The following is a 24,293-nucleotide window of genomic DNA, read 5'->3' on the forward strand; positions in this document are numbered from 1 at the left end:
GATTTGTTGGGATGTTTGAAGGTATAGACCTGAGGCCAGAATGCTCAGCCCTCATGTTTCATTGATGATGCATGACAGAAGGTGCTAAATGGCTAAAATAGGCTGCTGAGGTTTGCTAAATGCGGCTGTGAGTGACTCGGGGCTGGACTCCAGTTCACAGCGAGGACCTCATTTGCACGAGCGCATCTCAAGGAGGACGGTTCAGCGCGAGCGTGGACCCGAGAGAGAACAGGAAGTGAACCGACTGGGACTTCCTGTTTCCCGTGGGGGTGGAGCCCCCAGCTGACAGACAGCTGACAGACGGGATCCTGGCAGCTGTGGAGCTGAGTGACTGGACCCGACCGCACACATTCCTGCGTGAACCGGAAACCCGAACCGCTCACAGGGGCCGAGTTCCCACTAAAACCTGAACTCTGCGTCAGCGTCTGAAGATGAAAAGGCTTTTAGCATTTGACTCATTACAAAGTATCTGTTTCTCTAGTAATAATTAGAAGGACAGGACTGTTATGATTCAGTTCTAAATCACTCATGCACATCTTTAGATCTGCTACCAGTAAAACAGATCCCTGACCTCGAACCAGTGTTTAAAAAGCGTGTTTAATGGATTTAGATTTGGGATCATAGACAGAGCAGAAAGTCTGTTACCAAGCGACTAATAGATGGAAATGTAGCGACTAAACACAAATCACCAGGCTGCAGAATTGGCTTTGCTCTTAGCAGAGGGATTAGCAGGCAGTGTGAAATGAGTCTGATTATGCCCCCCCCACCCCACCCCCACCCGCCTCCCCCTCAGTTTATGCCGAACTACTTACAATACAAAGGAGGCAGATGACAAACTACATCCATAATAGTATTAAGTCTAGCATTCCCAGCCGTTCATACATGAAGACATCAGGCAGCGGCTCAGAGAAGTCCTGGCGCGTTCACGGGCGCTCGGCCTCGGCCTCAGCGGCAGCTGTTCAGCCCACTCCCCTAATCCCTGCGGATGGAGACGTGTGCAGTGACATCTGCTTCTCCCAGCGTGGCCCCGTCGTGAACGGGCCGCCCGGCCCAGTTCAGAGCCCGGTGCCCGGTGCAAGGTCACGGCGCCCGTGTGCTCTGTCCCCAGCTGCTAATCTCAGCCCAGCACGGGGACATTATCGGCTTCGCTCGCCCAGGGATGGGTTTATGTAACACACTCCCCAACGTCAGCAGAGCGGAGCCGCGTTCCCTGCTTTTGCATCTTTAAACGGCGCTGCTCAGTTCGGCCGTCACGTGGTCCGATGCGCAGCCTCTCAAACCAGTTGTCCGCTGGTTTCCTGTAGGAGCTCTGTCAGTTCTGGGAAAATAACCTCTAATGATGTAGCTTGAGTTGTCTTGACTTTGGCTCGGAAACTACAAGTGGAGACTATAATTTTTTGTGAAGCTCAAGGCCACGGACTCCGAAAAGCTCCGGCTGATCTGAGGCTGGAAAGGTCTAATGAAAGGATGGTTATGTTATAAGAAATGTAGGATCCAGCGTTATTAGGGGCTTAAGGAGCTTGAGTCCATTTGTTTTCATCTCGCTCTTGTTAGTCCTCACGATATTGAATCACTTTAATAACCACTATTATGGAACAATTCCCCACAAATCACCTCGGTACCCAGCGGTCTCCTATGTTTTTGGTGACAAGGCTGATTCAGTCTCCTGTTGTACTTGTTGATGGTGTTTTTCTAGCTCCACGGGGTCGTGTCCTGTTTTTACATCGTCCCTGTTGTCTGTTTTCTCCTGCAGGTTAAAGAGGAGATGCTGCTTGAAGCTCTGACGACCAGGAAGACTGTGACCGTCGGCGAGAGGCTCATCGTGCCCTATAAACTGGCCGAGGTGACCTTTACAGCCGACCCACACACAGCAGCTGAAACCTCCAAACACACGTTATCTCATCTCCCTATCTAATGGCCTATTGCTGGCAACTCCCTCATGAGTCATTCTGGTTTCTTATTGCCACCTCACTCGCTCGCTCACTCACTCACTCACTCACTCACTCACTCACTCACTCACTCACTCACTCACTCACTCACTCACTCGCTCACTCGCTCACACACTCAGAGCTACAGCATCCGCTTTGACCTGCTGTAAGTTCAGTCCATCTCGCAGTGCAGCTGTGTGCTTTCTTGAGCTGCGTGGGCTGCGGAGGAGAGTCTGCGCTTGTGTTTGCATGCTTTGCAGCTTGTTCGGGGAGTTCGTCCCCCCTCCCACTCCTCCCAGCCCCCATCGCCTGTGTCTAAGACTCTTTTGATAGGGGTCTCTTCCTCTGCAACTTCCTATTTCCTGTTCTGTGGTGCGACTTAATCCTGTCTACGCAGCCCTGTGGACTCGCAGCCTGTGAAATGTGCCTCCACGATGCCCCCGCTGACCTACACACACCTCAGATATGTGGCGCGCTGAATTTTAATATGATCTGCTTTTAAGCCTTGACTTTGAATGTGGAGAGGAAGTGCTACACTGAGATAAGTTTCTCCCTCCCCATTCAACCTCCTGGTTAATTCAGCCCAACAATGGCTTCCCCTGCTCTCCATCACACCCCCATCCCCCCAGTCCTGTGGTGTTGTCTCAGGAATGTGCAACCTCCACTGGAATATACAGTACAGAGGCCAGAAACCCTCATTCTGAGTGTCTGTGTTTGCTTCAGCCTCATTCTCCTCCTTCTAAACTCACATGTCTCATACTCATTCAGTCCCTTTCTAGACTGGCTGTGTAGCACAGGCTCAGACAGTGTGATCAACATCCACAGCCTGTCCTGCAGCTTCGTGTGTCGTGCCATGGAGGCTCCCTGCTGGTCCTCTCAAAGACGTCTTATCGCTGAGATGACTGGATTTCATAGTGAGGCAGACACAATCCAGGCACTGATGAAGAGGATGATAAGGACAGCTATTAAAAATATTTGAATCTAGCTGGAAAATAAGATGTTTACAGGTAATTGTACTAAATAAGGCGTATCATGCTCTAAAACTCCTACAGTATATCTGGCTTCATCACACGCGTAGGGTTAAAGGGAGACGTGAGAGGGGACGATGGAGTGGTCTGCTCTCAAGTCTTTCTAGTGCTCGAGCGCTCACGCAGTCGCTTTAACGGAGGAGGAGACAAAGTGTCCTGAATCAACCCTCTCCAAACAGACACACAAGAAGTGAAACACACACAGTGAGGGTAATGAAAGTGCAGCCCTGCCCCGTGTTAGAGGCCGTGGGAGCCAGATGAGGCCACCTGTGGAATCCATAACACGCCTGTTTTTATACAAGGGAAATGTGGAAAAAAGGAACCTGGCACGCGCTGCTGCTTCTTCGCAGAAATGCTTTTCTTCCTACTTGGATGAGAGCGGCTGAGAAAGTCCCGTCCAGCCACAGCAACGAGGCGTCTGACCCGCTGCAGAACGAGGGCAGGCCATTCACGAATATCTGCCCTAAAGACCCCCCTGATTCCAGCGGGTGGGCCCGGCTGGGACAGATCGTCTGGGATGGTTCCAGCGTCATGATGAGAGTAGTGAGAGTTCCAGCGGAGAAACTGTGCTTCAAGTTCTCGCAGGAGGTGAGGAGCTGGTGATCAGGGGGTGAGGAGCTGGTGATCAGGGGGTGAGGAGCTGGTGATCAGGGGGTGAGGAGCTGATGGTTCTCGGTAGGTGAGGAGCCGGTGATCAGGGGGTGAGGAGCTGGTGATCAGGGGGTGAGGAGCTGATGGTTCTCGGTAGGTGAGGAGCTGGTGATCAGGGGGTGAGGAGCTGGTGATCAGGGGGTGAGGAGCTGCTGGTTCTCGGGGGGTGAGGAGCTGGTGATCAGGGGGTGAGGAGCTGATGGTTCTCGGTAGGTGAGGAGCTGGTGATCAGGGGGTGAGGAGCTGGTGATCAGGGGGTGAGGAGCTGCTGGTTCTCGGGGGGTGAGGAGCTGGTGATCAGGGGGTGAGGAGCTGATGGTTCTCGGTAGGTGAGGAGCTGGTGATCAGGGGGTGAGGAGCTGATGGTTCTCGGTAGGTGAGGAGCTGGTGATCAGGGGGTGAGGAGCTGGTGATCAGGGGGTGAGGAGCTGCTGGTTCTCGGAGGGTGAGGAGCTGGTGATCAGGGGGTGAGGAGCTGATGGTTCTCGGTAGGTGAGGAGCTGGTGATCAGGGGGTGAGGAGCTGGTGATCAGGGGGTGAGGAGCTGGTGATCAGGGGGTGAGGAGCTGCTGGTTCTCGGGGGGTGAGGAGCTGGTGATCAGGGGGTGAGGAGCTGGTGATCAGGGGGTGAGGAGCTGCTGGTTCTCGGGGGGTGAGGAGCTGGTGATCAGGGGGTGAGGAGCTGCTGGTTCTCGGTAGGTGAGGAGCTGGTGATCAGGGGGTGAGGAGCTGGTGATCAGGGGGTGAGGAGCTGCTGGTTCTCGGGGGGTGAGGAGCTGGTGATCAGGGGGTGAGGAGCTGATGGTTCTCGGTAGGTGAGGAGCTGGTGATCAGGGGGTGAGGAGCTGATGGTTCTCGGTAGGTGAGGAGCTGGTGATCAGGGGGTGAGGAGCTGGTGATCAGGGGGTGAGGAGCTGCTGGTTCTCGGTAGGTGAGGAGCTGCTGGTTCTCGGGGGGTGAGGAGCTAAATCCTAAAAACACCTCATCAGAGCCACTTTGTTTGTTTGTTTCCTACACGTTGAAAGAGAGTTTTCACACGGACCTACAGATCTAATACTATTTCATTAAGGGCACAATGTTTACAGTAAACGAGGCCACAGCACTGAACCCTCAGCTTTGACCTCAGCTTCTAGAAACAAGGATGTTTGAGTAGAAGTCGAAGGCGTATGAGCATCTTTTAGGATTTCATCCCAGTCATATTATCTACACTTTGATGTGAATTGCCTTTGTTGAGTTAATGTTGAGGCTAAAGATCGTTGAGTCATCAACTTCTGGGACTTTCCATCCAGCTCCGGCCTCCGCTCACACACACAGTGTGCGTTCACCTGCGTGTGTCAAGAAAAGCTGCTCTCATTTGACATTTGTGATGTGGCTCTAGATAATCTGTCTCCACCACTTCCTCCTTCCTGTTTGGAGGGCGGATACGGGGGGGGGGGGGCGCTCATTCATACATTATGGCCGGCGTTAATGCTTCTGGTGACGCGTGTGCGCTCACACCTCCTGTGCTTTTCAGGTGAATTAAATCAATAAATACCTGAGAAAACAACAGCTTCACTTCTGCAGAGTTTTAAATCACAGACACCGGCGCGGCCCAGGACCGTTTCATGAAGTTTCATGAACATTGGTCTTTTCGTGGCCGTCCAATAAAACATTTTCCGCACTTTTGCTTCCAGTTCATGAATGCGCTTAATAATTAAGTTATATGTCAATTACTGGGCCGACAGTTCACTTCAAATCTGCCGTTCCCCCGAGTTCTGAGACGTTTTTTGAGTTATTGTATAATTCATAGGGACCTTGCGTAACTCCGTGGGAGCGGCGTCGTCACGGGCTAAAAATACCCCAAACGATCAATAATGCACAAGTGAAGAGGCGGGTTTTGAGGCGCATAGTTAGGCTCCGGGTGACATCATCAGGACATTTGGACTCTTTCTATTGAGCACATGAAAGGAGTCTTTGCTGTTTCAGGACGTGCTGTCTATCAGCTCCCAGAAGGTTTTTAGTCCAATGGAGCTGATGTATGTGGGGAGGTTGTTTTGGCTCTATGACCTCCTGAAGTTAATTATAGGCCCTTTAAAGTGACACACGCTTACAAAATGGAGGAATGAATCACACCAGGTGTTTGATAGATGTGTAAATGCTGTGGTTTGGTGAGAAGCCAGCGTGATCAGACCATGCGCTGTATTTACTGTCACCTACCTTCCTGAAGGCGCTCACCCAGTCTAGTGCTCAGGATCCGAGGGCCCTCGTTAAGGTCTAATTGGGTTTTGTTTTCCATTGCCAGACGTTGACACAGGTTTTACACGTAGGCTCCTCATTTCTTTACTGTTCGGCTGCTGATTGTGTTACACTCCACGGTCTTTTCAAATTAGTGCCGTGTTGTAACACAGCACCGCTCTGGGGGGGGACGTGATGGTAAACAGTTTGCCCCGGTCGAGGCCGTGTTTCAGATCCTTCATCTTGTTCCACTCGTCGCTCAGGAATAACGTTTGTGCTGCCAAAGAACGTGCTGCGGTGTCTAACGCCGCATTAAAGCCTGCTCATGTTAGCTTAACATGCCTTTCACTGCCGTCTAAAGCGCGAGCGCTGTTGATCTTTGGCTTGTCGAGGCGTAATAATACCCCCCCTCCCGCGGCAGTTGGCTTTTATATGGCTGCAGTGATCCGCAGGTCTGGAGGTACTTAAGGCCTCACGTATTTGAGCACAGTGACTGCAAACAGTACTGTACTCGTCCCATCGTACAAACCTTTGTTATTTATTTATCATTTTCACATTTTGTTCAGTTTATTACTATTGGTTAATTGCTTCCCTCTGCTTTCACACCTGGTTACGGCACAAGACGACGTAAAGCGTTTTTAAACTGTGTGTTCTTTCAACACTTGTTAAGCACCAGAGGAGAGAGAGGGATCGCACGTGCTCAGAGTCCGGCTCCTGGTCCTGATTAAACTCAGATGTTTTTGATCAGTAGTTTACTGTGTGTGTGTGTGTGTGTGTGTGTGTGTGTGTGTGTGTGCGTGCGTGCGTGCGTGCGTGCGTGCGTGCGTGCGTGCGTGCGTGCGTGTGTGTGTAGGCGGGCACAGTCAGAGACTCCATGGCCAAGTCCCTGTACAGCGCGCTGTTCGACTGGATCGTGTTCCGGACCAACCACGCCTTGCTGAACAACAAGGACCTGGAGGACAAGTCAAAGGTGGGAGAGACTCACTCACAGACTCAAGCCGCGTTAGTGGATGTGCAGCGGGCATCACATCGCTGTAGTGATGCTACACAGGAACACTCACACCCTCACATCTATCTGGTGAAAAAATAACAACAGCCTTTCAGAGCTTCCGTCTCCTCACAGTGAGCCAACAGCCACGTGGGCAAACTGTGGTTGCACTGACCTCGTCCATTCACCCGACAGCTGCGGTTTAAAGCTGTGAAGCCGGCTGCACATGTCCACTTGTTTATGTCCAAATAAAACAGCTTTCTAAAAACAGAGGCGTCCGTTTTATGAGCGATCTCGGTTCTGACGCTTCGTTAGCTGCTCTGAACCTGATTTGCATTTAGCTGGTTAGGGAGCTCAACCTCATGAATACAATAAAAACAACCGCTACGGCCTCTGAAGGTTCATGGGTTCTGGAGGACTGTTTGCTGCCTGTACCTCATAAACAAGTGTCTTCAGCTCTAACTTTATGCAGAACAGCCAGTTTCCTCCTGCTTTAATATCCAGTTTTCCTGCTGCACGTTGCCTTTGTTCATTATCTCTTGTCCTAATCCCAGCGGCGGTGGTGTGGTATGTGATATCACTGTGTGTGTGTGTGTGTGTGTGTGTGCCCGTGTGTGTGTGTGTTGGAGCGGCAGCTGGCAGCCGCGGCCACCGGGGGCGTCTAACGGATCGGGACACAGATCGTTTTTGTGTGAGCGTGTGAGAGCGAGTGCCAGGAACGTGGGGGCAGATGGCATCGCTCCCCCCGGTGGTTCCTCCGCTGTCCCAGCGCTCCGTGCACGTGTGCGTGGGCGCTGACATCATCTGACAGAGCCGTCGAGGGGTCGATGAGGTTGCACTTTATGTCGTTGTTCTGGCGAGAGCAGCTTTTACGTCAGAATAAAACATTATCCTTGAGAGAGAAATAAAACCTTGCTGTTTGGAATAAAATGAAATTAGAAGCAGCTTTTACAGTCCATTTCATAATGAACTGCTTTCTTTGCCCTGTTCAGATGGAGAATGTAAATAATATATGATGAGATGAATCCCACCCCAGGGGGCAACTGGGCTGAAGCTGATGTTGCTGAGAATAGGATGAAAAAGATGTGCTGCCTTTTTATTCTAAATATAAAGAGAGAATCTTTGTTGTTTAGTTATTTTGTCTGATAAGTATTAAAAAGCTATGGGAAGAGAGTGAGCTGTCTGTGTTTCCCCCAGATCCTGTCCATAGGAGTCCTGGACATCTTCGGCTTTGAGGATTATGAGAACAACAGCTTTGAGCAGTTCTGCATCAACTTTGCCAACGAGCGGCTCCAGCACTACTTCAACCAGCACATCTTCAAACTGGAACAGGTAGAGTGGGAGTTGCGTTGTGTGTTATTGACATGTTGTGATGCGTACGTGATCCTCTACACTGTGTCAGTGACGCCGGCGTCATCATTGTGGCTCTTACACATTCCTCAGAATCGCCTTTGTGCCTGTAGCTGATTGAGCTGATGGAGCAGAGAATGGGTTTGTGTCGTAAACCTCTGTGCTTCTTTGTATATTAGACGGGTGAAAACAAATGACTTCCTCCTCTAAATACATTACAATACAGACCTTTTTACCATCAGGATAATCAGGATTATAATCTGTGGTCCCACCTTGGTTTGTTTATACGTCTGAATGGCCTCACTTTCTCTTTCTTTATGTAATTTCATCTTTATTTTACTGTCTATGACATAAGCAGTAATCTCCGGCCGGCTACGGGACGTCCTGTAGCCACTAAACCCACGTCATCACATACAAACTCCCATGTGCAGGTTTTATTTGTTCACACGTCACCAGGGAAAATCGAAAGAGTAAAAAACAGAGAGAAAAGAGGGATTTTGAACGATTAATCTGGCGAATTGTGTCACAGTAGCTGTGAGCTGCTCCCTCCGTCCGACCGACCCTCACGGGGCAGAGGGAGTGTGTCCACAGAGGAGGAGGAGGAGGCAGCGTGTCAGTGGGGGGAGGAGTGAGGATGCTGCTGCTGAGACCCTCGCCCTCCCTGGACCGGGCGTCCATTGTTTCAGCAGAGCCCCTGTTTATTATGCTTTAATCACTGGGCCTCTCCGTGCCGTGGCTGCTACAGCTGAGGTGGGGTTGCCAGCTCTAGGCTTCCTAATCAAAGGTTGCCAGATCTCTGCTGATTTGTGTTGTTGAAAAAGCTGTGAGTTTGTGCCTCGGACCCACCTCTACCCTCAGTGTGAGGCACTTCTTTCACGTTTCACGTCCGACCTCGGATCAGGTCTAATTCTGAGCCTCAGAGGCGATGCAGAGGTTTCACCACCGTGTCTGTGAACCTTCATTCAGCTCATTTGGAGCAGCGTATGACTGTCCTGTGGAGACGAGCCCAAGGCGCTGGGTGCTGTTGCGCTGACATCCAGCAGAGTGATATTTTCCTCCCTGTTACGGTTCTTTCCTTCGGGCTTCGTCTCCATCAGTTGGTCTTATCAGCAGCATGTGTTTACATGTGGAACACCAGCCAAAGCTAATAGAGCCTCGGTGCAGGAGGACCAGTGTTCAGGCTCAACGTGTGAATCTGTGCTTGATGATATGCAGCACACGTTAATGAAAGACTTGTGGGACAGTCAGGTGAAACCTAATACTGCACTTGTGGCGGCTAATTATTTAAGCATGGGTAAAGTAATGTTGACGTTTTAATGCAGACCTTCCTCGCTCCACGCCCTGTATTCCAATCATACGACCCAGTTCACCCCTTGACATCATTTCTGAGTCACGCTGAGGCTCAGAACCATAACAAGCGAACTCCCCTCCCAGCGCCGAGCGTCTCTTTTTTCAAAATCTGTCTCCCTCAGTTTGTACATCTCTCTCTCGATGCGTCAGAAACCACCAGAACCTGCTCCAGCTTCCATGATTACAGCGCTGTTCCCCAGTGTGCGCAGGGAAAAACGCAGTGCTGTCATAACTAGACAGACGGAGGCTAACGGGGGAGTAAACAGAAGGAATAGAGCGATGGCGGGGGAGAGGGAGCGCTGCACACAAACAGACAGGGCCTCACCTCCACATCAGGCGCGCGGCCAAAACCAGCCACGCTTGAACGCTGCACTGCGTTACGCAGCAGAAAACAGACTGGGAGCTGACTAATGGATGGAGGGACGGGCCACAAATCCTGACTAACCTCATCAACCACAGCACAACTCCCTGGTTTCACATCCCAGCAGGAAGTTGTAATGCTTTTAGTGCTGGCAGATTGGTTTAAGGCTGGCGATTCCGCATCTCGGTCTGCGTCTACTTTATGTTCCAGCGTCTGCTGTTGAAGTCCCTAAAGTGATTGTTTAAAGGAACGCTGGCCAGTAAAACCTGTGTGTTATCAGAGCAATGTTCCATAAATGTGATGTGAAGTCCACTAAACGTGTGTTAGTCATTGCGCATCGTGTTTAAATGCTACTAGTAACTGCTAAGTCAATGTTGGCATTATTGGCAATGCAAAGCATTCTGGGTAATTATGTCACATGGTTGCACTGATCTTCGCTCCCATATTGTCATCTGTTGTGCACTTTCAAGCCAGAGCACAGCAATAGCATCTACCTGGTTAGCATCAGTGCTAACAATTAGCATTACGATGGTTAACATCGTCAGTCCTGTTTCTGTGCCCATGTCATAACCCAGAATGCACTGCAAAGGCCAAGAACAATAATGTGTATTTGTCTTATTGTGACACTACTCTAATAATAACTCTCCGTAACAGCCAGGGTTGTTGCGATAGGTGATGTTATCTCATTTGCATTTTTTGAATGTCTGCCTCTTTATTGTGACAACCTTTGCTTGGCTGAACCGCGGCTGAGGCACCGGTTCCGCGTGGTTCCGCGTGGTTCCGCGTGGTTCCGTGCTGACCCACAGCTCGGTGCTCCTCGTCTGCCGGGCCGAGACGAGGATGTAAATATGCATGAAACAGCTGATGAGTGTGTGCGTTTCCCTCTTTGATCGTCTTCCTCTCTCACTGAGTCAACACATGTTCGCAGGCTCAGACACAGACTCAGACACAACAGGATCAGGCAGATGAACCGCGGCGTGATGACACACGCGTGTGCCGCCTTTTCAACGCTCCGTTCGGGTTTTGCTCGATCAGTCGTCCACCACAGAAGGAAACTGAAGACGCCGCGTGTTCCGAATGCCTCCTCCGCGATTCAGCAGCCTAAACAAGCGGCGCAGACGTATCGCACACGTGAAACTATGTCCCAGCGTGGCTTTGGATGCTTTGGATGCTTTGCATTGCGTAGCATTGTCAAAATATTTGGCATTTTTAAAGCGCATACATGTACTACAGCTTCACTTTCCAGGCCCATGCGAACAGTTGTAGATAGAATCAGCATCACGGAAGCTTAAAGCATCTTAAACCAGCATCCATTGTGTTTTTGCTTCACCTGATGCTGCTCCATCCTCATTTTCCTCTCTCTCTGCTCAGCTCTCTGTCTTTCTGACCTTGCAGATTCACTGTTGTATTTATTCAGGGAGCATTTGCTGAGTGTGCACGCTCCTCACCAGCAGTTATTAGAGCGGCAACTGTTTACATACCTGGCCCAAATGTACTGTACTGGACCTCTACGGTAGCTTTCCAGGGAGCCGGGGGGTGGGCCAGTTTTTCCACATTTCATCCTAACTGGAAGTGAGGCTGTACTTAGTGCTTCTTACTGGTTTCTCCCTCCGGGGCATTGAGGTGACAGGGGTCATAGACCTCAGCTGTTATTGGCCCCTGGGGGTAAATAGGCCTCACTAACTGGCCGCGGTCGTAGCCAGGTGTTCCCATAGGTTTCCTGCCTGTTTAATGAAGAGCATCCATAAATGATGAGTCCTATGTTACATTCATTTTAATGATCACACCCAAGGTGCCCTTTGGCCAAGTTGGGAGCAGGTTTGTGAACTGGCAGGTGAAAACTTGACATGAATCTGTCAGCGTTGAATAATGGTGACGTGACCTGCTCTGGAGTAGTCATGCAAACAGCCGTGAGCTGTTGCTGCTGTGTGAAAACACATGCATGTCAGCTGTGCTCCTGTTTTATTGGAATGTTCCCATCAAGTCTCAAAGGGTTGAGGCAGTTTAATGCGCTGTAGGCGAAGGTTATCTCAAGGTCGACGCTGCGGCTTTCGTCACCTCCAGTGGCCCGGCTGCTTCGCGTGTACTGACCTGAGGTCTTCTGCTGCAGGAGGAGTACAGGGCCGAGGGCATCACCTGGCACAACATCGACTACAGCGACAACAGCGGCTGCATCAACCTCATCAGCAAGAAGCCCACCGCTCTGTTCCACCTGCTGGACGAGGAGTGCAAGTACGCCACCTGCAGCACAGCCGACACCGTAGGCAACGGTCCGTCAGACACTGCAGCTCTGTGCAGCCCCACTTTCTGAAAACTGAATCTAAGCCGTGATGGGTCATCGAACGGCTGCTGAGATCATAGGACTCGTATCACGTTATCATCAATTGTTCTGAAACTCAATAAGCAAAGAAACTGAATGCTTGTATAAATGCTTTCATGATGAACTGGTTCGATTTAAAGGGAATCTGACTAATGACTGAAAACAAAATTTGTAGAAAACAAAATTGCAACCAGTCCACATTTTCGTTTTTCCCAAAATTAAATTATGTTTTTAGAAAAACGCTGATATTTACAATAACTGATAAAATGTCTAAACAGACAACTGGTTCGTTTCAGCTAAAACACATGAACGCTTTTCTTCAGTGACTACAGCATCACTAAAGCGCCTTCATGGTTAAAGCCAAAGTTTAGGGAAAAATGGAACGTCCCCTCACATATAACATGTTTTCTGGCTTTTACCACCTAAACTTGATCTGACTTTGAAACCATTCAACCCAGTGAGCTGCTGATGTCATTTATCCATAAAATATGGTGCCGCCGAACATACTATAATAATAATATTATTACCATTTGCTACAAAAACAACATCTCCCCTAGAGTTTAGTCGCTAGGAACGTATTTCTTAGTTCCTGTACATGAGATTATGTTTTTGTAGCCAGTGGTAATAATGCTTCTCCCAGATGATGAACAATAATGTTTTTGGCAGCTGCGTGATCTTCGCTCGAGACGCTCTAGAATAAAACATCCAGCAAAGCACTGTAAGCTGTAAGTGCAGTGTGTTTATATGGGAGAGAACAACCTGCGTGCTTTTGGGTCTGCTGGGTTCAGGCACGCTTTGCACCCAACTGGTCAATAGGAAACACCAACAGCTCCCCACGCAGGCCTCCAGCTCATTAGTGCGATTGATACCAACACGGGGACTTTTACCAGGGCTTAATTGAACCAGCACCTCTGGGTCACGTTGTAGTTTTATCTTTGCCTCGTTGCTTGTGAAATCTCCTGTAAACTGTAAATCAGATGCAGCGCTCCCTCACCCCCCTGTAATATGTAGATTGGGCGGTTAGCACACGCTCGCGTTTGTCTGTGTTAGCTGTCATCTTACTTGCCACTTAGTGTAGCTGGTTCATCTGGATCTAATAATGCCTGGAACAGCCCGGTGTGTGTGAGTTCGGGGGGGATGCAGTGAAGACCAATTTTGGAGAATTAAGGTCACAAAGAGGATGACTCAAGAAAAAAAGCGGAGGGGGACAGGGAGTCTCCTGGGGGCGACGCTGTCACAGGAAGGAGCTTCATGCTAAATGATTACACAGGGAAAAAAAGACACTTGGACATGTCATCATTCACAGCTGGGCTTCAGGGCCTCTGGAGAAGTGGATTAGGTTACTGCAGGACAAGGGCTGAGAGTGGGGGTTCATTTCAGTAACAGCATCAAGCCTTAAGAGCCTGTGGATACAGTAATGCAGCAGTGTGTGAGCGAGAGGTTCCAACTGTGAAGGACTTTAAGAGTCCTGATCTTTAAGAGTCTGATGGGGGTCAAATGACCAACCACGACAGCACGACAAGCTGCCGTACTGAGACGCATCGCTGGGTTTGTGGCAGAGCTTGAAGCCGGATCAGAGGAAAGGAATCAGGTTTCCTTAAATTTAGACAAGATGCTACTGAGAAGTGCAGGGTATAATAATCAGCTGCTCTGCAGAGAAAAGGAGACGAAAATAAAAGTAAGTAATCGTTAAATTGAGTGGTGGTTGGGTGTGGTGATGCCTCCTAGCTTCATGACGTGATCAACTACTGCCTTGGACAGACAAGAAACAAATTACTGTCATTTTAAAAACAATTTATTTGCTTTGGCTTTAACATTTAAACTCCTGTTTGCCCAGTTTCCCCCAGGCCTCCAATCAGACATTACTGGACAAGTTCAAGCGCCAGCATGAGGGAAACAGCTACATCGAGTTCCCTGCTGTCATGGAGCCGGCGTTCATCATCAGCCACTACGCCGGCAAAGTCAAGTACGGCGTCAAGGTGAGGCGCGTCGCCGTGCGGCTCCTGCGCGTTTCGTGTTCCATCCTCCAGTGTCTTGGTTAAAGTGGCTGCAGCGTCTAACTGACAATACAACCAAATGGAGTTTCAAAGGAAGCCAACGTGATAAATGACTCAGCACAATCTTGGGTCAGAGGTCAGTTGATGAAACCATCTTTGATCTTCAATGGAAGTGACACCTGCTGCCGGCTCCTTTCTTTCAGAGTGATTTCATGTAGAAAACCTTACATTTACTTTTAGTTTGGTAAAGACGATGTTCTGCACAGGGAAATATCTTCACGCCCCCGAAGCTGGACGTCTGCAGCCGACTCGCTCGGTGTTCCGTCGACTTATTTTTCCAGCTAAATCTAATTGTCCGTTCAGCTCCCAGCTGCGTTTTGATACGAAGCACATGTGCTGGAACGTCTCGAGCATATTGTTGTTTCACTGTATAATATGAATCTCTAAGCGTCGGCTGCGGTGGACGTGGAGACGGACCCGCATGTGTGAGAGCCAAGGGGTTTGTTTGTTGGATAGAGTGTCTAACGTTGGCTCAGGAGGCGACTCCTTCAGAGAAAATATATGGTCTACAGTCTATAGATCTAGGATACAAATACGCGTTTTTCCTTCCCTGATGTTTAATGAACACAGAGCGCATCGTTAAAGGTAAAGGCATGTGTGTGGTTCATTCAGGACTTCAGGGAGAAGAACACCGACCACATGCGGCCCGACGTCGTGGCCTTACTGAAGAGCAGCAAGAACGCCTTCATCTGTGGCCTGATGGGTATCGACCCTGTGGCGACTTTCCGCTGGGCTGTACTGCGAGCCTACTTTCGAGCCATGGTGGCGTTCAGGGAGGCCGGCCGCAGACACACCCACAAGAAGACTGGTGAGCAAAGGTCTTGAATTCAGACGGCCTCGTCTGCTACAGAATCGACTTGCAAAACTACAATAATTTACTAGAAAGAAAAGTTAAATCAGCCCCAAACAGCGATGGCTCTGGGTGTTTTGGGTGTTTTAATTTGGAGCGCTGCTGCCGCTGTGGAGGGTGAAGAGGGATCCCCAGACTGGGAGGGTTGTTACTGTGCAGTGTTTGAAACTGTCGCTGCATCTGTGGGAGCTTTTTATCTTTGTTTTCACTTGGAGAATTCTCTCTGCCTCACCTCCTTCGCTTGTGTTACTGTTCGCGTCTCCTGCTTCTCTTTTGATGTTCCTGAATTCACCTTCTTTTCCTTTTTATCTTGTCCTTCTCTTCTTTTTATTTCCCTTTTTGCTTCCTGCACAAACTAATGTAGAAATGCTTCACTGCAAAGCATTCAGTCTCCTTCTCTTGTCCATCTGCTCTCATTTTTTCCTGATTAGGGAATGATGCAGCAGTTCCCTGTGCTGTTGTCAAATCTGTCGACAGCTTCAGTTTCCTCCACCACCCAGTTCACCAGAGGAGCCTTGAGATCCTTCAAAGATGCAAAGATGAGAAATACAGTAAGAAACTTAAAATCACGTTCTGTTCAGTTCTGTCTCAGTGCTGCTCGGATAAACTCATCTACTCAGGGACAAGTTCCTTTTTATCACTGAAGAAAACCTAACATGCATAAACTCAATGCTCAGGCAGGTACAATCTGGGAATGGAAACACCAGCCTTCAAAGTAAAGAATAGTCCAGTGAGCTATGAAAAATGCAGCATGAGAGGTTTGACTCTTTCATATTGTTCATCTCATCAACCCCTTTATCCAGGTATCACTAGGAAAAATCCCAGGACGCCTTTGTCAGACCTTCAAGGCACCAACGCCCTGAATGAAAAAGCCAGCTGGTGAGTACAGGAACAGAACAGCATTTTATCACGTCAGGTTTTGTGCACCATGTCTTATCTTTCACTTCCACCCCGTGCAGGGATGGCTATGGTGCATGTAATGGTCGCAGCTCCAGGTCGGGCCGTCTCTCCTCCATGGGAAGTCCCGCCTTGGAAGAAGACGGGATCTTCCTCAACTCAAGCAACAGCAAGCTCTTAGAAAGAGCTCAGGGCATCCTACTGTGAGTGAGACACACACACTAACACAATAAACATCATCTGAGCCACAACTGTGCCACAACAGTTAATGCTGTTACAATGTCACAGTGCCCAAATGACCACAATAAAATAATAGAGCTAGAAAGAGTCATTGATTCGATTCCGACAGTACTGAAGATAAATGGAAGCAAAACCCGTAGTAGATAGTAGAAGCAAATGACCACAAACACAAACATAAAGTCACTACTATCTTTTTAGAAAGATATGTAAAAAGAGGAACAAAATCTTCAAAACAAGAAAAAATGACCAGTATTAAAGGCAAAAATATTGTTAAAAATAGCAATAAATTAAACCATAAGAGCTAAAAAGAAAAAAGAAACAAAAAACATAACAGAACCAGTGATAGCGACTGGTTTCACATCAGTTGCCATGTTTATACGCTGATGGATGAACCTGTGGGTCAGTACATCTAACTGGACATAAACCAGCTTTTGTTCTCTCACTTTGTTTTTCCTTGGATTTTGTGTCGAATACCTTCTAACAAAAACAATTCATCCCATTCAGGAGGAACAGGAACTGCAAAAGCAAACCAACCCTCCCTAAGGTAAGAATCTAGCAGCATGAGTTCTGTTTTTAATGTATAGGTTTATACGCAGGTTGATGATTTGCCCGCTTTTGCGTCGGCAGCACTTATTGGACGTGAAGTCTTTGCGCCACCTGAGCAGCGTGACGCTCCACGACCGCATCACCAAGTCTCTGCTTCACCTGCACAAGAAGAAGAAACCGCCCAGCATCAGTGCACAGTTCCAGGTGAGTGCTGCCACCTGCCGCCCCCTGCTGGTAGAGAATCACAATTACAACAACAGTTGTTACCCAGCAAATTAAAAAATGACTTGTACTGTTATGAAATCATGGGATTTCATTGGCTTTATCTGCAGGCTTCCCTCAATAAACTGATGGAGACTCTGGATCAGTCGGAGCCATACTTTGTCAAGTGTATCCGATCCAATGCTGAGAAGGTAACGTCTGCCGTGGAAGCTACTCATGATGAACGAGTGCAGCCGTCAGGGTGTCGGGTTCACTCCCTCTCCTTCTCTTCCTTAGCTGCCGTTGCGGTTCAACGACAGCCTGGTGCTCAGACAGCTCAGATACACGGGGATGCTGGAAACCGTGCGCATCCGCCAGTCAGGATACAGCATCAAGTACACCTTCCAGGTAATCCTCCCGTTGCCAGGCAACCACCCACAGTCAGAGCCACGTTGGACTGTTGAGACTGGACTAATATAGTTCAGTCCAACTGTGGCTGTAATTGTTATTTGGCTGCAGTAGATGTTGAGATGCAGCTATTGTTTCTGGGATTACTCTTTAAATCTGTGACGCACATTCACTTTCCTTTAGGATTTCGTGCGTCACTTTCATGTGCTGCTGCCTCGAGGCACCAGTCCCACCAAATCAGGCATCAGGGAGTTTTTCAGGCGGATCCACCTGCCGCCCGCCGGGTATCAAGTGGGGAACACAATGGTACTGTACAGGTTTTGGACGCCAGCTCATCATGCGTGCGTCTGCTGCACTGCCGCGAGGTCACGCTTCCTGTTTGATGCAGGTGTTCCTGCGGGAGGTGGAGCGTCAGCGGCTGCAGAGCCTGCTCCATCAGGAAGTCCTGAGGCGGATCGTCACGCTGCAGCGCCGCTTCAGGGCCGTGCTACAGAGGAAGCACTTCGTCAACATGAGGCTGTCGGCCCGCGTCATCCAGGTGAGTTGCACTGGTCACTGTGGTCGTTTGAAGAATAAAATAGAAATAACAATGATGTACTGCTGTAAGTGTCTCATCAATCATGTTAACAATTTAAGAAGTTCCATTAAGGCAACATGGACTGTTTCAGCTTTTAGTGATTAATGGTTGAGTTCAGATTCTCAAAGACGGATACTCTAAAAATAGCCTCTCTATTAGAGGTCATAAGCATTTCTGCCTGTACAACAGATTCCATTTCATATATTATATTTGTCTTCTGGAAGTATTGACTTTCAGTTCAAAATTAGTTTTAGCACTGGTCTCAAAGCTGGAAACCCAACACCTAAATATTGATAAGCCTGTGTTGTATTTCCTGACTGTACCTTGCGATGAATGTTCTCTTTTTGTGCTGTTCTGCAGCGGTGGTGGCGATGCCGCCTCCTCAGACAGTCCACCATCGACTCGGGCATCGAAGAGGGGGCTGTGGTTTGCCTGCAGGCGGCCTGGAGGAGCTACAGGGAGCGCAGGAGGTTCCTGCAGTGGCGAGACTCTGCCGTCATCATACAGAGGAGCTGGAGGAAGTGCCGCCATCGCAGGTCTTTGGCAGCGCTGACGCTTCAGACGGCCTGGAGAGGATTCAGGGACAGGAAGCGCTACCGTCAAACACACTGGGCCGTGAAGCAGCTGCAAGCGAGGGGCAGGGGTTTCCTGGCTCGACTCAGGTGAGGGGAAGCACAAACCACCTCCTGCAGTTCCTCCTGACTCTATTGTTCATATTGTTCTATATGTTCAGCTGTTTGTGTTGGTTTCATAATGATAAGATTATGTTTGTATGGCAGTGGCTGTTATACATCTAATTTTTGAGTAATAACATCTCCAGGTTCAGAGACTTTAAGGAGCAGCATGAACGACAGCAGCTGAGTGTATCAGCAGACATGGAGCCAGGAACCACTAAGGACCTGAGCTCGTCAGGACAGGACACGGCTGCAGAACCTTCCCACGACTCCAGGGCTGTGTCATCTGGTGTGGGAGAGACAGAAAGAGAAGACTCGAATAGAAGTAGGAGCACAGATGAGACGAGCCATAAGCACCGGTCAAAGCGAGAGAGCAGACGGATGAGAGAGCTGGAGCAGGCACAGTTTAGCCTAGAGCTTCTGAAGGTCCGGACCACCAGCGTGGGGGGGCACTCGGTCCCCGGTAGCAGCACCTCTCAACTGGGCGACGATCACAGACATTCACCTCAGGGCTCCCCCACCAGTCATGGAAGTTTTGAGTTTCTCAGCATGGAGGACATGGACACTGAAGGTTCTGGAGGGTTTGGTTCTCAAACAGCGGCACCTCACGAAGAACCGCAGTTGGTAGATGTTCAACTACATGAGGGGCTGAGAGATTCAAACCATAATGAAAAGCCAGTGAAGGAGGCTCCCAGGGCAACCTTCTATATCGCTTCTGACCAAAGTCCAGTTCATGAACCAAGATCGGAAAGCCCCAGAAAATCCTACAAAGAAAGAAGGGAGTCCACGTCTCGGAGGCCTGTGGTGGTTTTAATCAGCATGCAGAAGGAGAGCCCTGTGGAGGAAGGGGAGCTGCTGGCAGCCCAAATCCTAGGAAAGGCCTCTCAAACAGGAGCAGCAGCATCCAGTTCTCAAATCACCCCCATTGTGGGTTTGGAGGTGGGGCCACAAATGGAGCAGCCTCCTGGGATTTCCACACAGAAAGACGACAGGTCATCGAAAGTCCCCCCTTCATCCATTCACGAGTCAAGTCCAGAGGTATCAGGGATTTGCTCCTCAGAGGTCGACATCCAGATCGTCCTGGAGCCCAAGCCTGCTGTCGTCCCTGTTCAGCAGGAGAAGAAGCCGATCCGGCCAACGCAGGCGGCTCCCAGCCCGGTCCTGGATACGAAACCACCAAAAGCCCAGAAGAAGAGCTCAGGCCAGACTGTGATTGTGAACATGGTGGAGAAACCCTCCAGTCCTCCTGTGTTCTCTCCTCCCAGACGCAAGCTGCCATTTTCCAAGTGAGTAAACATTTTATCTGAAGAAGCCACAAACCTGCTTCTCTGGAGTTATAACATTTAGTAAAGTTTCAGTCAAGTTACTTCAAACATCCTATTCTGTCCCGCAGGTCAGACAAGGACTTGGTGAACCAGGAAAGATCTTTGTCTATGTACAGGGACGACTCCAAATCTGGTGGATCCAAAAACAGAGAGGTGGGAAATGCACACACACACACACACACACACACACACACACACACACACACACACACACGCTGCAGACTGGACGAGTAGTATTATTATTTACAATGCATTCATTCGCACACACACACCACGCGTAGCGGCTGACCTGATGTTCCTGTGGTTACCCGGAAGCAGGTGGGCCGCCCCGGCCCTAAAAAGAAAGCTCGAATGTCCCGGACGCGCTCCGACTTCCTCACCCGCTGTAACTCTGAGGGGGCGACGCAGTCAGACGACGACGATGAATACTACGTCCCCGCCCACTCCCGCACGCTGCCCCCCTCCCTGACTCCCCCACGTGCCCATCCCGAGGCTGACTGTCACAGTGACTCAGAAATGGTAAAATGCCGGATCTCCATAGGTCCCCTGACCTCCAAACCAAGTTCCTGTCCACTTTGGCCCCGCCTTCCACTCTGGTCCACTTTGGCTTGGACCCGGCCAAGCATTTTAACACTGCTAACCCCGCTTTTGTTAGACTTTTCCGCTGCCGCTATTGTCTGAACAAACAGAGGTTTGCTTTACTCTAGCACACTGTCATCCTGGATGCTCTGAATGAGCATCAGGCATCGCTCAAGCAGATATTCTGTGTCTTCTGTATCTTTTTGAGGAGTGACAGACTGCGGACAAAGATCTCGTCTATGCACACAACCAGCGCCCCTAATGTTGCACGGCACGAATGCTGCTCCTGCATGCTGGGTTGTTTACACTTGGAGCAAAGTAACGCGTCACTAACGATGTCATTCTCTAACAGCATGGCTTCTGTCCGTGTAGACAGTTAGATTCAGCCAGAGCCAGAAGAAATGAACAGAAATGTACTTCTTGTGCCCATTGTTAAGAACCACCTCCTGTGTTCTCACCTGGTTGTTGTTCTTTGCTCTTCAGTCTTCCCACAAAGATACAAAGAAAATCCATAAAACCATGTCGTCAGGGGATCTGGGCAAGGTGGAAATCCTCAGGAAGACCCCAAGTCAGGATGGCAGGTAAGTCCAGAGTCTCTCTTTACTGCACATCCATAGAGCTGAATGTCTCCCATACATTCAGTTTTATAATATTTAAGAATATTTAACTTTGTATTTAAAGCTAAACAAAAGACTTATTTTAAAATGATTTCTTGTGTTTGTTCCTTAGCAGGATGAGAGGGAAGATGCGTTTCTGGAGTAAGACAAAACACAGCGAGAAAAAATTGTCGAGAGAGAAGCAGACGAGCAGGAGTGAAGCAGGAGACAGAGCTGAAGGTGAAACAAATCACAAAATCTGCAGATCTGTAGGCGATGAGTTGATGTCTACCTGCAGGAGGACAACAGAACAGCAGCACTAGCATTTTAACTCTGCACCTCTCTGTACGTGTCACTTTGTCCCAGATGGTTCGTCTCCTTCTCACAGTCCAGACTTGGAGGCGGCTTCTTCGCGGGGGGTCAGGGACAGTAAGGAGAACAAGGAGCCCTCTCCAAAGATGAGGAGGCGCCGCAGTGTGAAGATCAGCAGCATAACTCTGGAGCCCGCTCAGTGGCAGAGCGACGGCCTGCACATCCTCTCCTCAGCGCATGACTACCGCAGCATGAACGACTTCCTCATCAAGAAGGTTCGAGCCCCCTATACTGTTATTCATCTTACATATGACGCATGTTAGCTGATAAATGCTGCCCACTACTAGACCCATTGTTGTCTCCTTTGTGGGCCTCTAGATCGCTGACCTGGACTCTGAGGACGGTAAGAAGGACACTATGGTGGACGTGGTCTTCAAGAAAGCGCTGAAGGAGTTCAGGATCAACATCTTCAACTCGTACTCGACTGCTCTGGCTGTGAGTCCTGAACCAGTGTTACCACAGATTAGCAGAGCCCCTGTTTAGGACGTGTCAGACATTCCTTTGCCCTCGTCTACAGATGGATGACGGGAAGAGCATCCGTTACAAGGACCTGTACGCGCTGTTCGAACACATCCTGGAGAAGACGATGCGTCTGGAGCAGAGGGACTGGAGCGAGTCGCCCGTGAAAGTGTGGGTCAACACCTTCAAGGTGTTCCTGGACGAGTTCATGACTGAGTACAAGCCCATGGAGGGAACCATTGGAAAGGTGAGCTGTAGGGACTGAGGGAGGCAGGACAGGTACGCGACTGCACTGAACACCTGAAGACCGGAGCTCTGTCTCATTTCAGGCTCCGAAACGCGAGCGCAAGAAGTCCAGGAAGAAGGAAACCGACATCGTGAGTTCAAAGCATCAAAGCAACTGTGTGGTTCTCACGCGCACTCTGAGCTCACGTGTCGATGCTGCTATCTGCAGGTTGAGGAGCACAACGGCCACATCTTCAAGTCCACCCAGTACAGCATCCCCACCTACTGCGAGTACTGCTCCTCCCTCATCTGGATGATGGACCGAGCCTGCGTCTGCAAACGTGAGGACACGAACGGCAGCTCCCAGCTTCCGTCAACGCGGGGTTCTCACTCTGCCTTCGCGTGACTCTGATCTGCTCCACATCCAATTTGTGTCTGGTTTCTGGTTCTGCCCAGTATCGCCAGCAAACTGCATCAGCTCCTAATGTTCTCCTAACTCACTTACACCGGGTGCATAGTTCTTATTTCCGTGCACGCAGCACATTACGCCCTCCTGCTCTTCACACACTGAAGAAGCCCTTCCTCCCTGTGTGTCGGAAGAATTCGATTACACCTGCTCTTATATCTGGTTACTGAGCTGCATCTGCACTTCCAGGGTGCCGACTTCACACAAACTAGCCACCGCCTCCTCAAATGCAGCCGTTCTGACTGTGCTCTGTTGTCTGCAGTGTGTCGCTACGCCTGCCATCGGAAGTGCTGCTCCAAGATGACGACAAAGTGCTGTAAGAAGGTGGGTGGAGAGGTCTCTGCTTGATAGCTTGGGGTTCGTTGATGAGATTCAGTAGCACCAACAGCTCTCCGTGTTTTGGTCCACTAGTACGATCCGGAGCTGTCGTCTCGGCAGTTCGGTGTGGAGTTGTCCCGTCTGACCAGCGAGGAGCGGATGGTGCCGCAGCTGGTGGAGAAACTCATCAACTACATCGAAATGCACGGCCTGTACACGGAGGGCATCTACAGGAAGTCTGGCTCCACCAATAAGATCAAAGAGCTTCGTCAGGGGCTGGACACAGGTAGGACGAGCCGGGTCCCAGCGAGTGGGCTGAGGGTTTGTTAACGTGCCTCACCTTGTCTCACTGTCCCAGATGTGAGCAGCGTGAACCTGGACGACTACAACATCCATGTCATCGCCAGCGTTCTCAAACAGTGGCTCCGCGACCTGCCCAGCCCTCTCATGACCTTTGAACTGTACGAGGAGTTCCTCAGGGCCATGGGTAAGCGCCTGCGCTTCCTCCTCGCGGGCTCCTCTGGCTGAAAAGCCCGTTTAGAAATGGCTGCTCGAGCTGCGTGTTCCTCTCCCCGTCAGGTCAACCGGACAAGCGCGAGGTGATCCGAGGGGTGTACTCTGTGATCGACCAGCTCAGCAGGACGCACCTCAGCACGCTGGAGCGGCTCATCTTCCACCTGGTTAGGTGAGCGATGGGGGTCCGCGCGGCCGCAGCCGAGCCTCGGTCGGTGAGTGCGGTCCTTGCTGAGACTGCACGTGTGTTACAGGATCGCCCTGCAGGAGGAGACCAACAGAATGTCGGCCAACGCCCTCGCCATCGTCTTTGCTCCCTGCGTCCTCCGCTGCCCGGACTCCATCGACCCGCTGCAGAGCGTCCAAGACATCAGCAAGACCACCGCGTGAGTCCAGCGTCTGAGCCGGTCCAGTGCTTCTGTTGGGACGTTCTCATGGACGTGAGATTTCCTATTAGTAGCCACAAAAAAACGTCATAAAAGCCTAAACCTGGTTGTTGGGATGCTGTGATGTCATCACGCTGTGTTTCTTCAGGCAGTTAATTATTTGTCCGTTTTTAGACCTCAAAATCTCTCGACTTCCAGCTTTGACACGACTTCATCTGTTATGATCGACGTCGAGTTGTTGTATGCTGAGTTGCATGAATGCTAAAACTACAACAGGTCGCATCACAGAGAGTCGGTCGATATTTAAATCAGCGTTTCGTACTTGAATAAATCCTAAGACGTATGTCTTTGCCCTGAGGTGAGTGGACAGCCTGTCCAGGCTTCAGCAGCAGCAGCGAGCGAGCCTCCGCACAC

The 24,293-nt window shown here is 50.0% G+C and overlaps 1 protein-coding gene across 11 annotated transcripts in view; it reads left to right on the forward strand.

Annotated features, from left to right (window-relative positions):
• Positions 1 to 24,293, forward strand: part of LOC114856831 (unconventional myosin-IXAa-like) — a 70,005-nt gene that overhangs the window by 40,719 nt on the left and 4,993 nt on the right. For 6 of the 11 annotated variants that reach the window (XM_029152604.2, XM_029152608.2, XM_029152609.2 and 3 more), the window contains 31 exons: positions 1,754 to 1,843; positions 6,675 to 6,791; positions 8,007 to 8,141; positions 11,981 to 12,102; positions 14,028 to 14,169; positions 14,860 to 15,055; positions 15,529 to 15,648; positions 15,901 to 15,976; positions 16,057 to 16,197; positions 16,739 to 16,778; positions 16,862 to 16,984; positions 17,113 to 17,193; positions 17,279 to 17,389; positions 17,573 to 17,695; positions 17,778 to 17,927; positions 18,327 to 18,628; positions 18,787 to 19,926; positions 20,034 to 20,118; positions 20,284 to 20,484; positions 21,028 to 21,125; positions 21,274 to 21,380; positions 21,507 to 21,727; positions 21,831 to 21,947; positions 22,030 to 22,218; positions 22,301 to 22,348; positions 22,426 to 22,537; positions 22,925 to 22,986; positions 23,074 to 23,266; positions 23,339 to 23,467; positions 23,560 to 23,665; positions 23,748 to 23,879. In XM_029152604.2, coding sequence (XP_029008437.1) covers positions 1,754 to 1,843; positions 6,675 to 6,791; positions 8,007 to 8,141; positions 11,981 to 12,102; positions 14,028 to 14,169; positions 14,860 to 15,055; positions 15,529 to 15,648; positions 15,901 to 15,976; positions 16,057 to 16,197; positions 16,739 to 16,778; positions 16,862 to 16,984; positions 17,113 to 17,193; positions 17,279 to 17,389; positions 17,573 to 17,695; positions 17,778 to 17,927; positions 18,327 to 18,628; positions 18,787 to 19,926; positions 20,034 to 20,118; positions 20,284 to 20,484; positions 21,028 to 21,125; positions 21,274 to 21,380; positions 21,507 to 21,727; positions 21,831 to 21,947; positions 22,030 to 22,218; positions 22,301 to 22,348; positions 22,426 to 22,537; positions 22,925 to 22,986; positions 23,074 to 23,266; positions 23,339 to 23,467; positions 23,560 to 23,665; positions 23,748 to 23,879 — 5,009 coding nt within the window. The remainder of the gene's footprint in view (positions 1 to 1,753; positions 1,844 to 6,674; positions 6,792 to 8,006; positions 8,142 to 11,980; positions 12,103 to 14,027; positions 14,170 to 14,859; positions 15,056 to 15,528; positions 15,649 to 15,900; positions 15,977 to 16,056; positions 16,198 to 16,738; positions 16,779 to 16,861; positions 16,985 to 17,112; positions 17,194 to 17,278; positions 17,390 to 17,572; positions 17,696 to 17,777; positions 17,928 to 18,326; positions 18,629 to 18,786; positions 19,927 to 20,033; positions 20,119 to 20,283; positions 20,485 to 21,027; positions 21,126 to 21,273; positions 21,381 to 21,506; positions 21,728 to 21,830; positions 21,948 to 22,029; positions 22,219 to 22,300; positions 22,349 to 22,425; positions 22,538 to 22,924; positions 22,987 to 23,073; positions 23,267 to 23,338; positions 23,468 to 23,559; positions 23,666 to 23,747; positions 23,880 to 24,293) is intronic. The other 5 variants (XM_029152607.2, XM_029152610.2, XM_029152613.2 and 2 more) reach the window with 3 other exon arrangements.

The sequence above is a fragment of the Betta splendens genome, chromosome 6 (genome assembly GCF_900634795.4).
Source record: "Betta splendens chromosome 6, fBetSpl5.4, whole genome shotgun sequence".
NCBI lineage: Eukaryota > Metazoa > Chordata > Actinopteri > Anabantiformes > Osphronemidae > Betta > Betta splendens.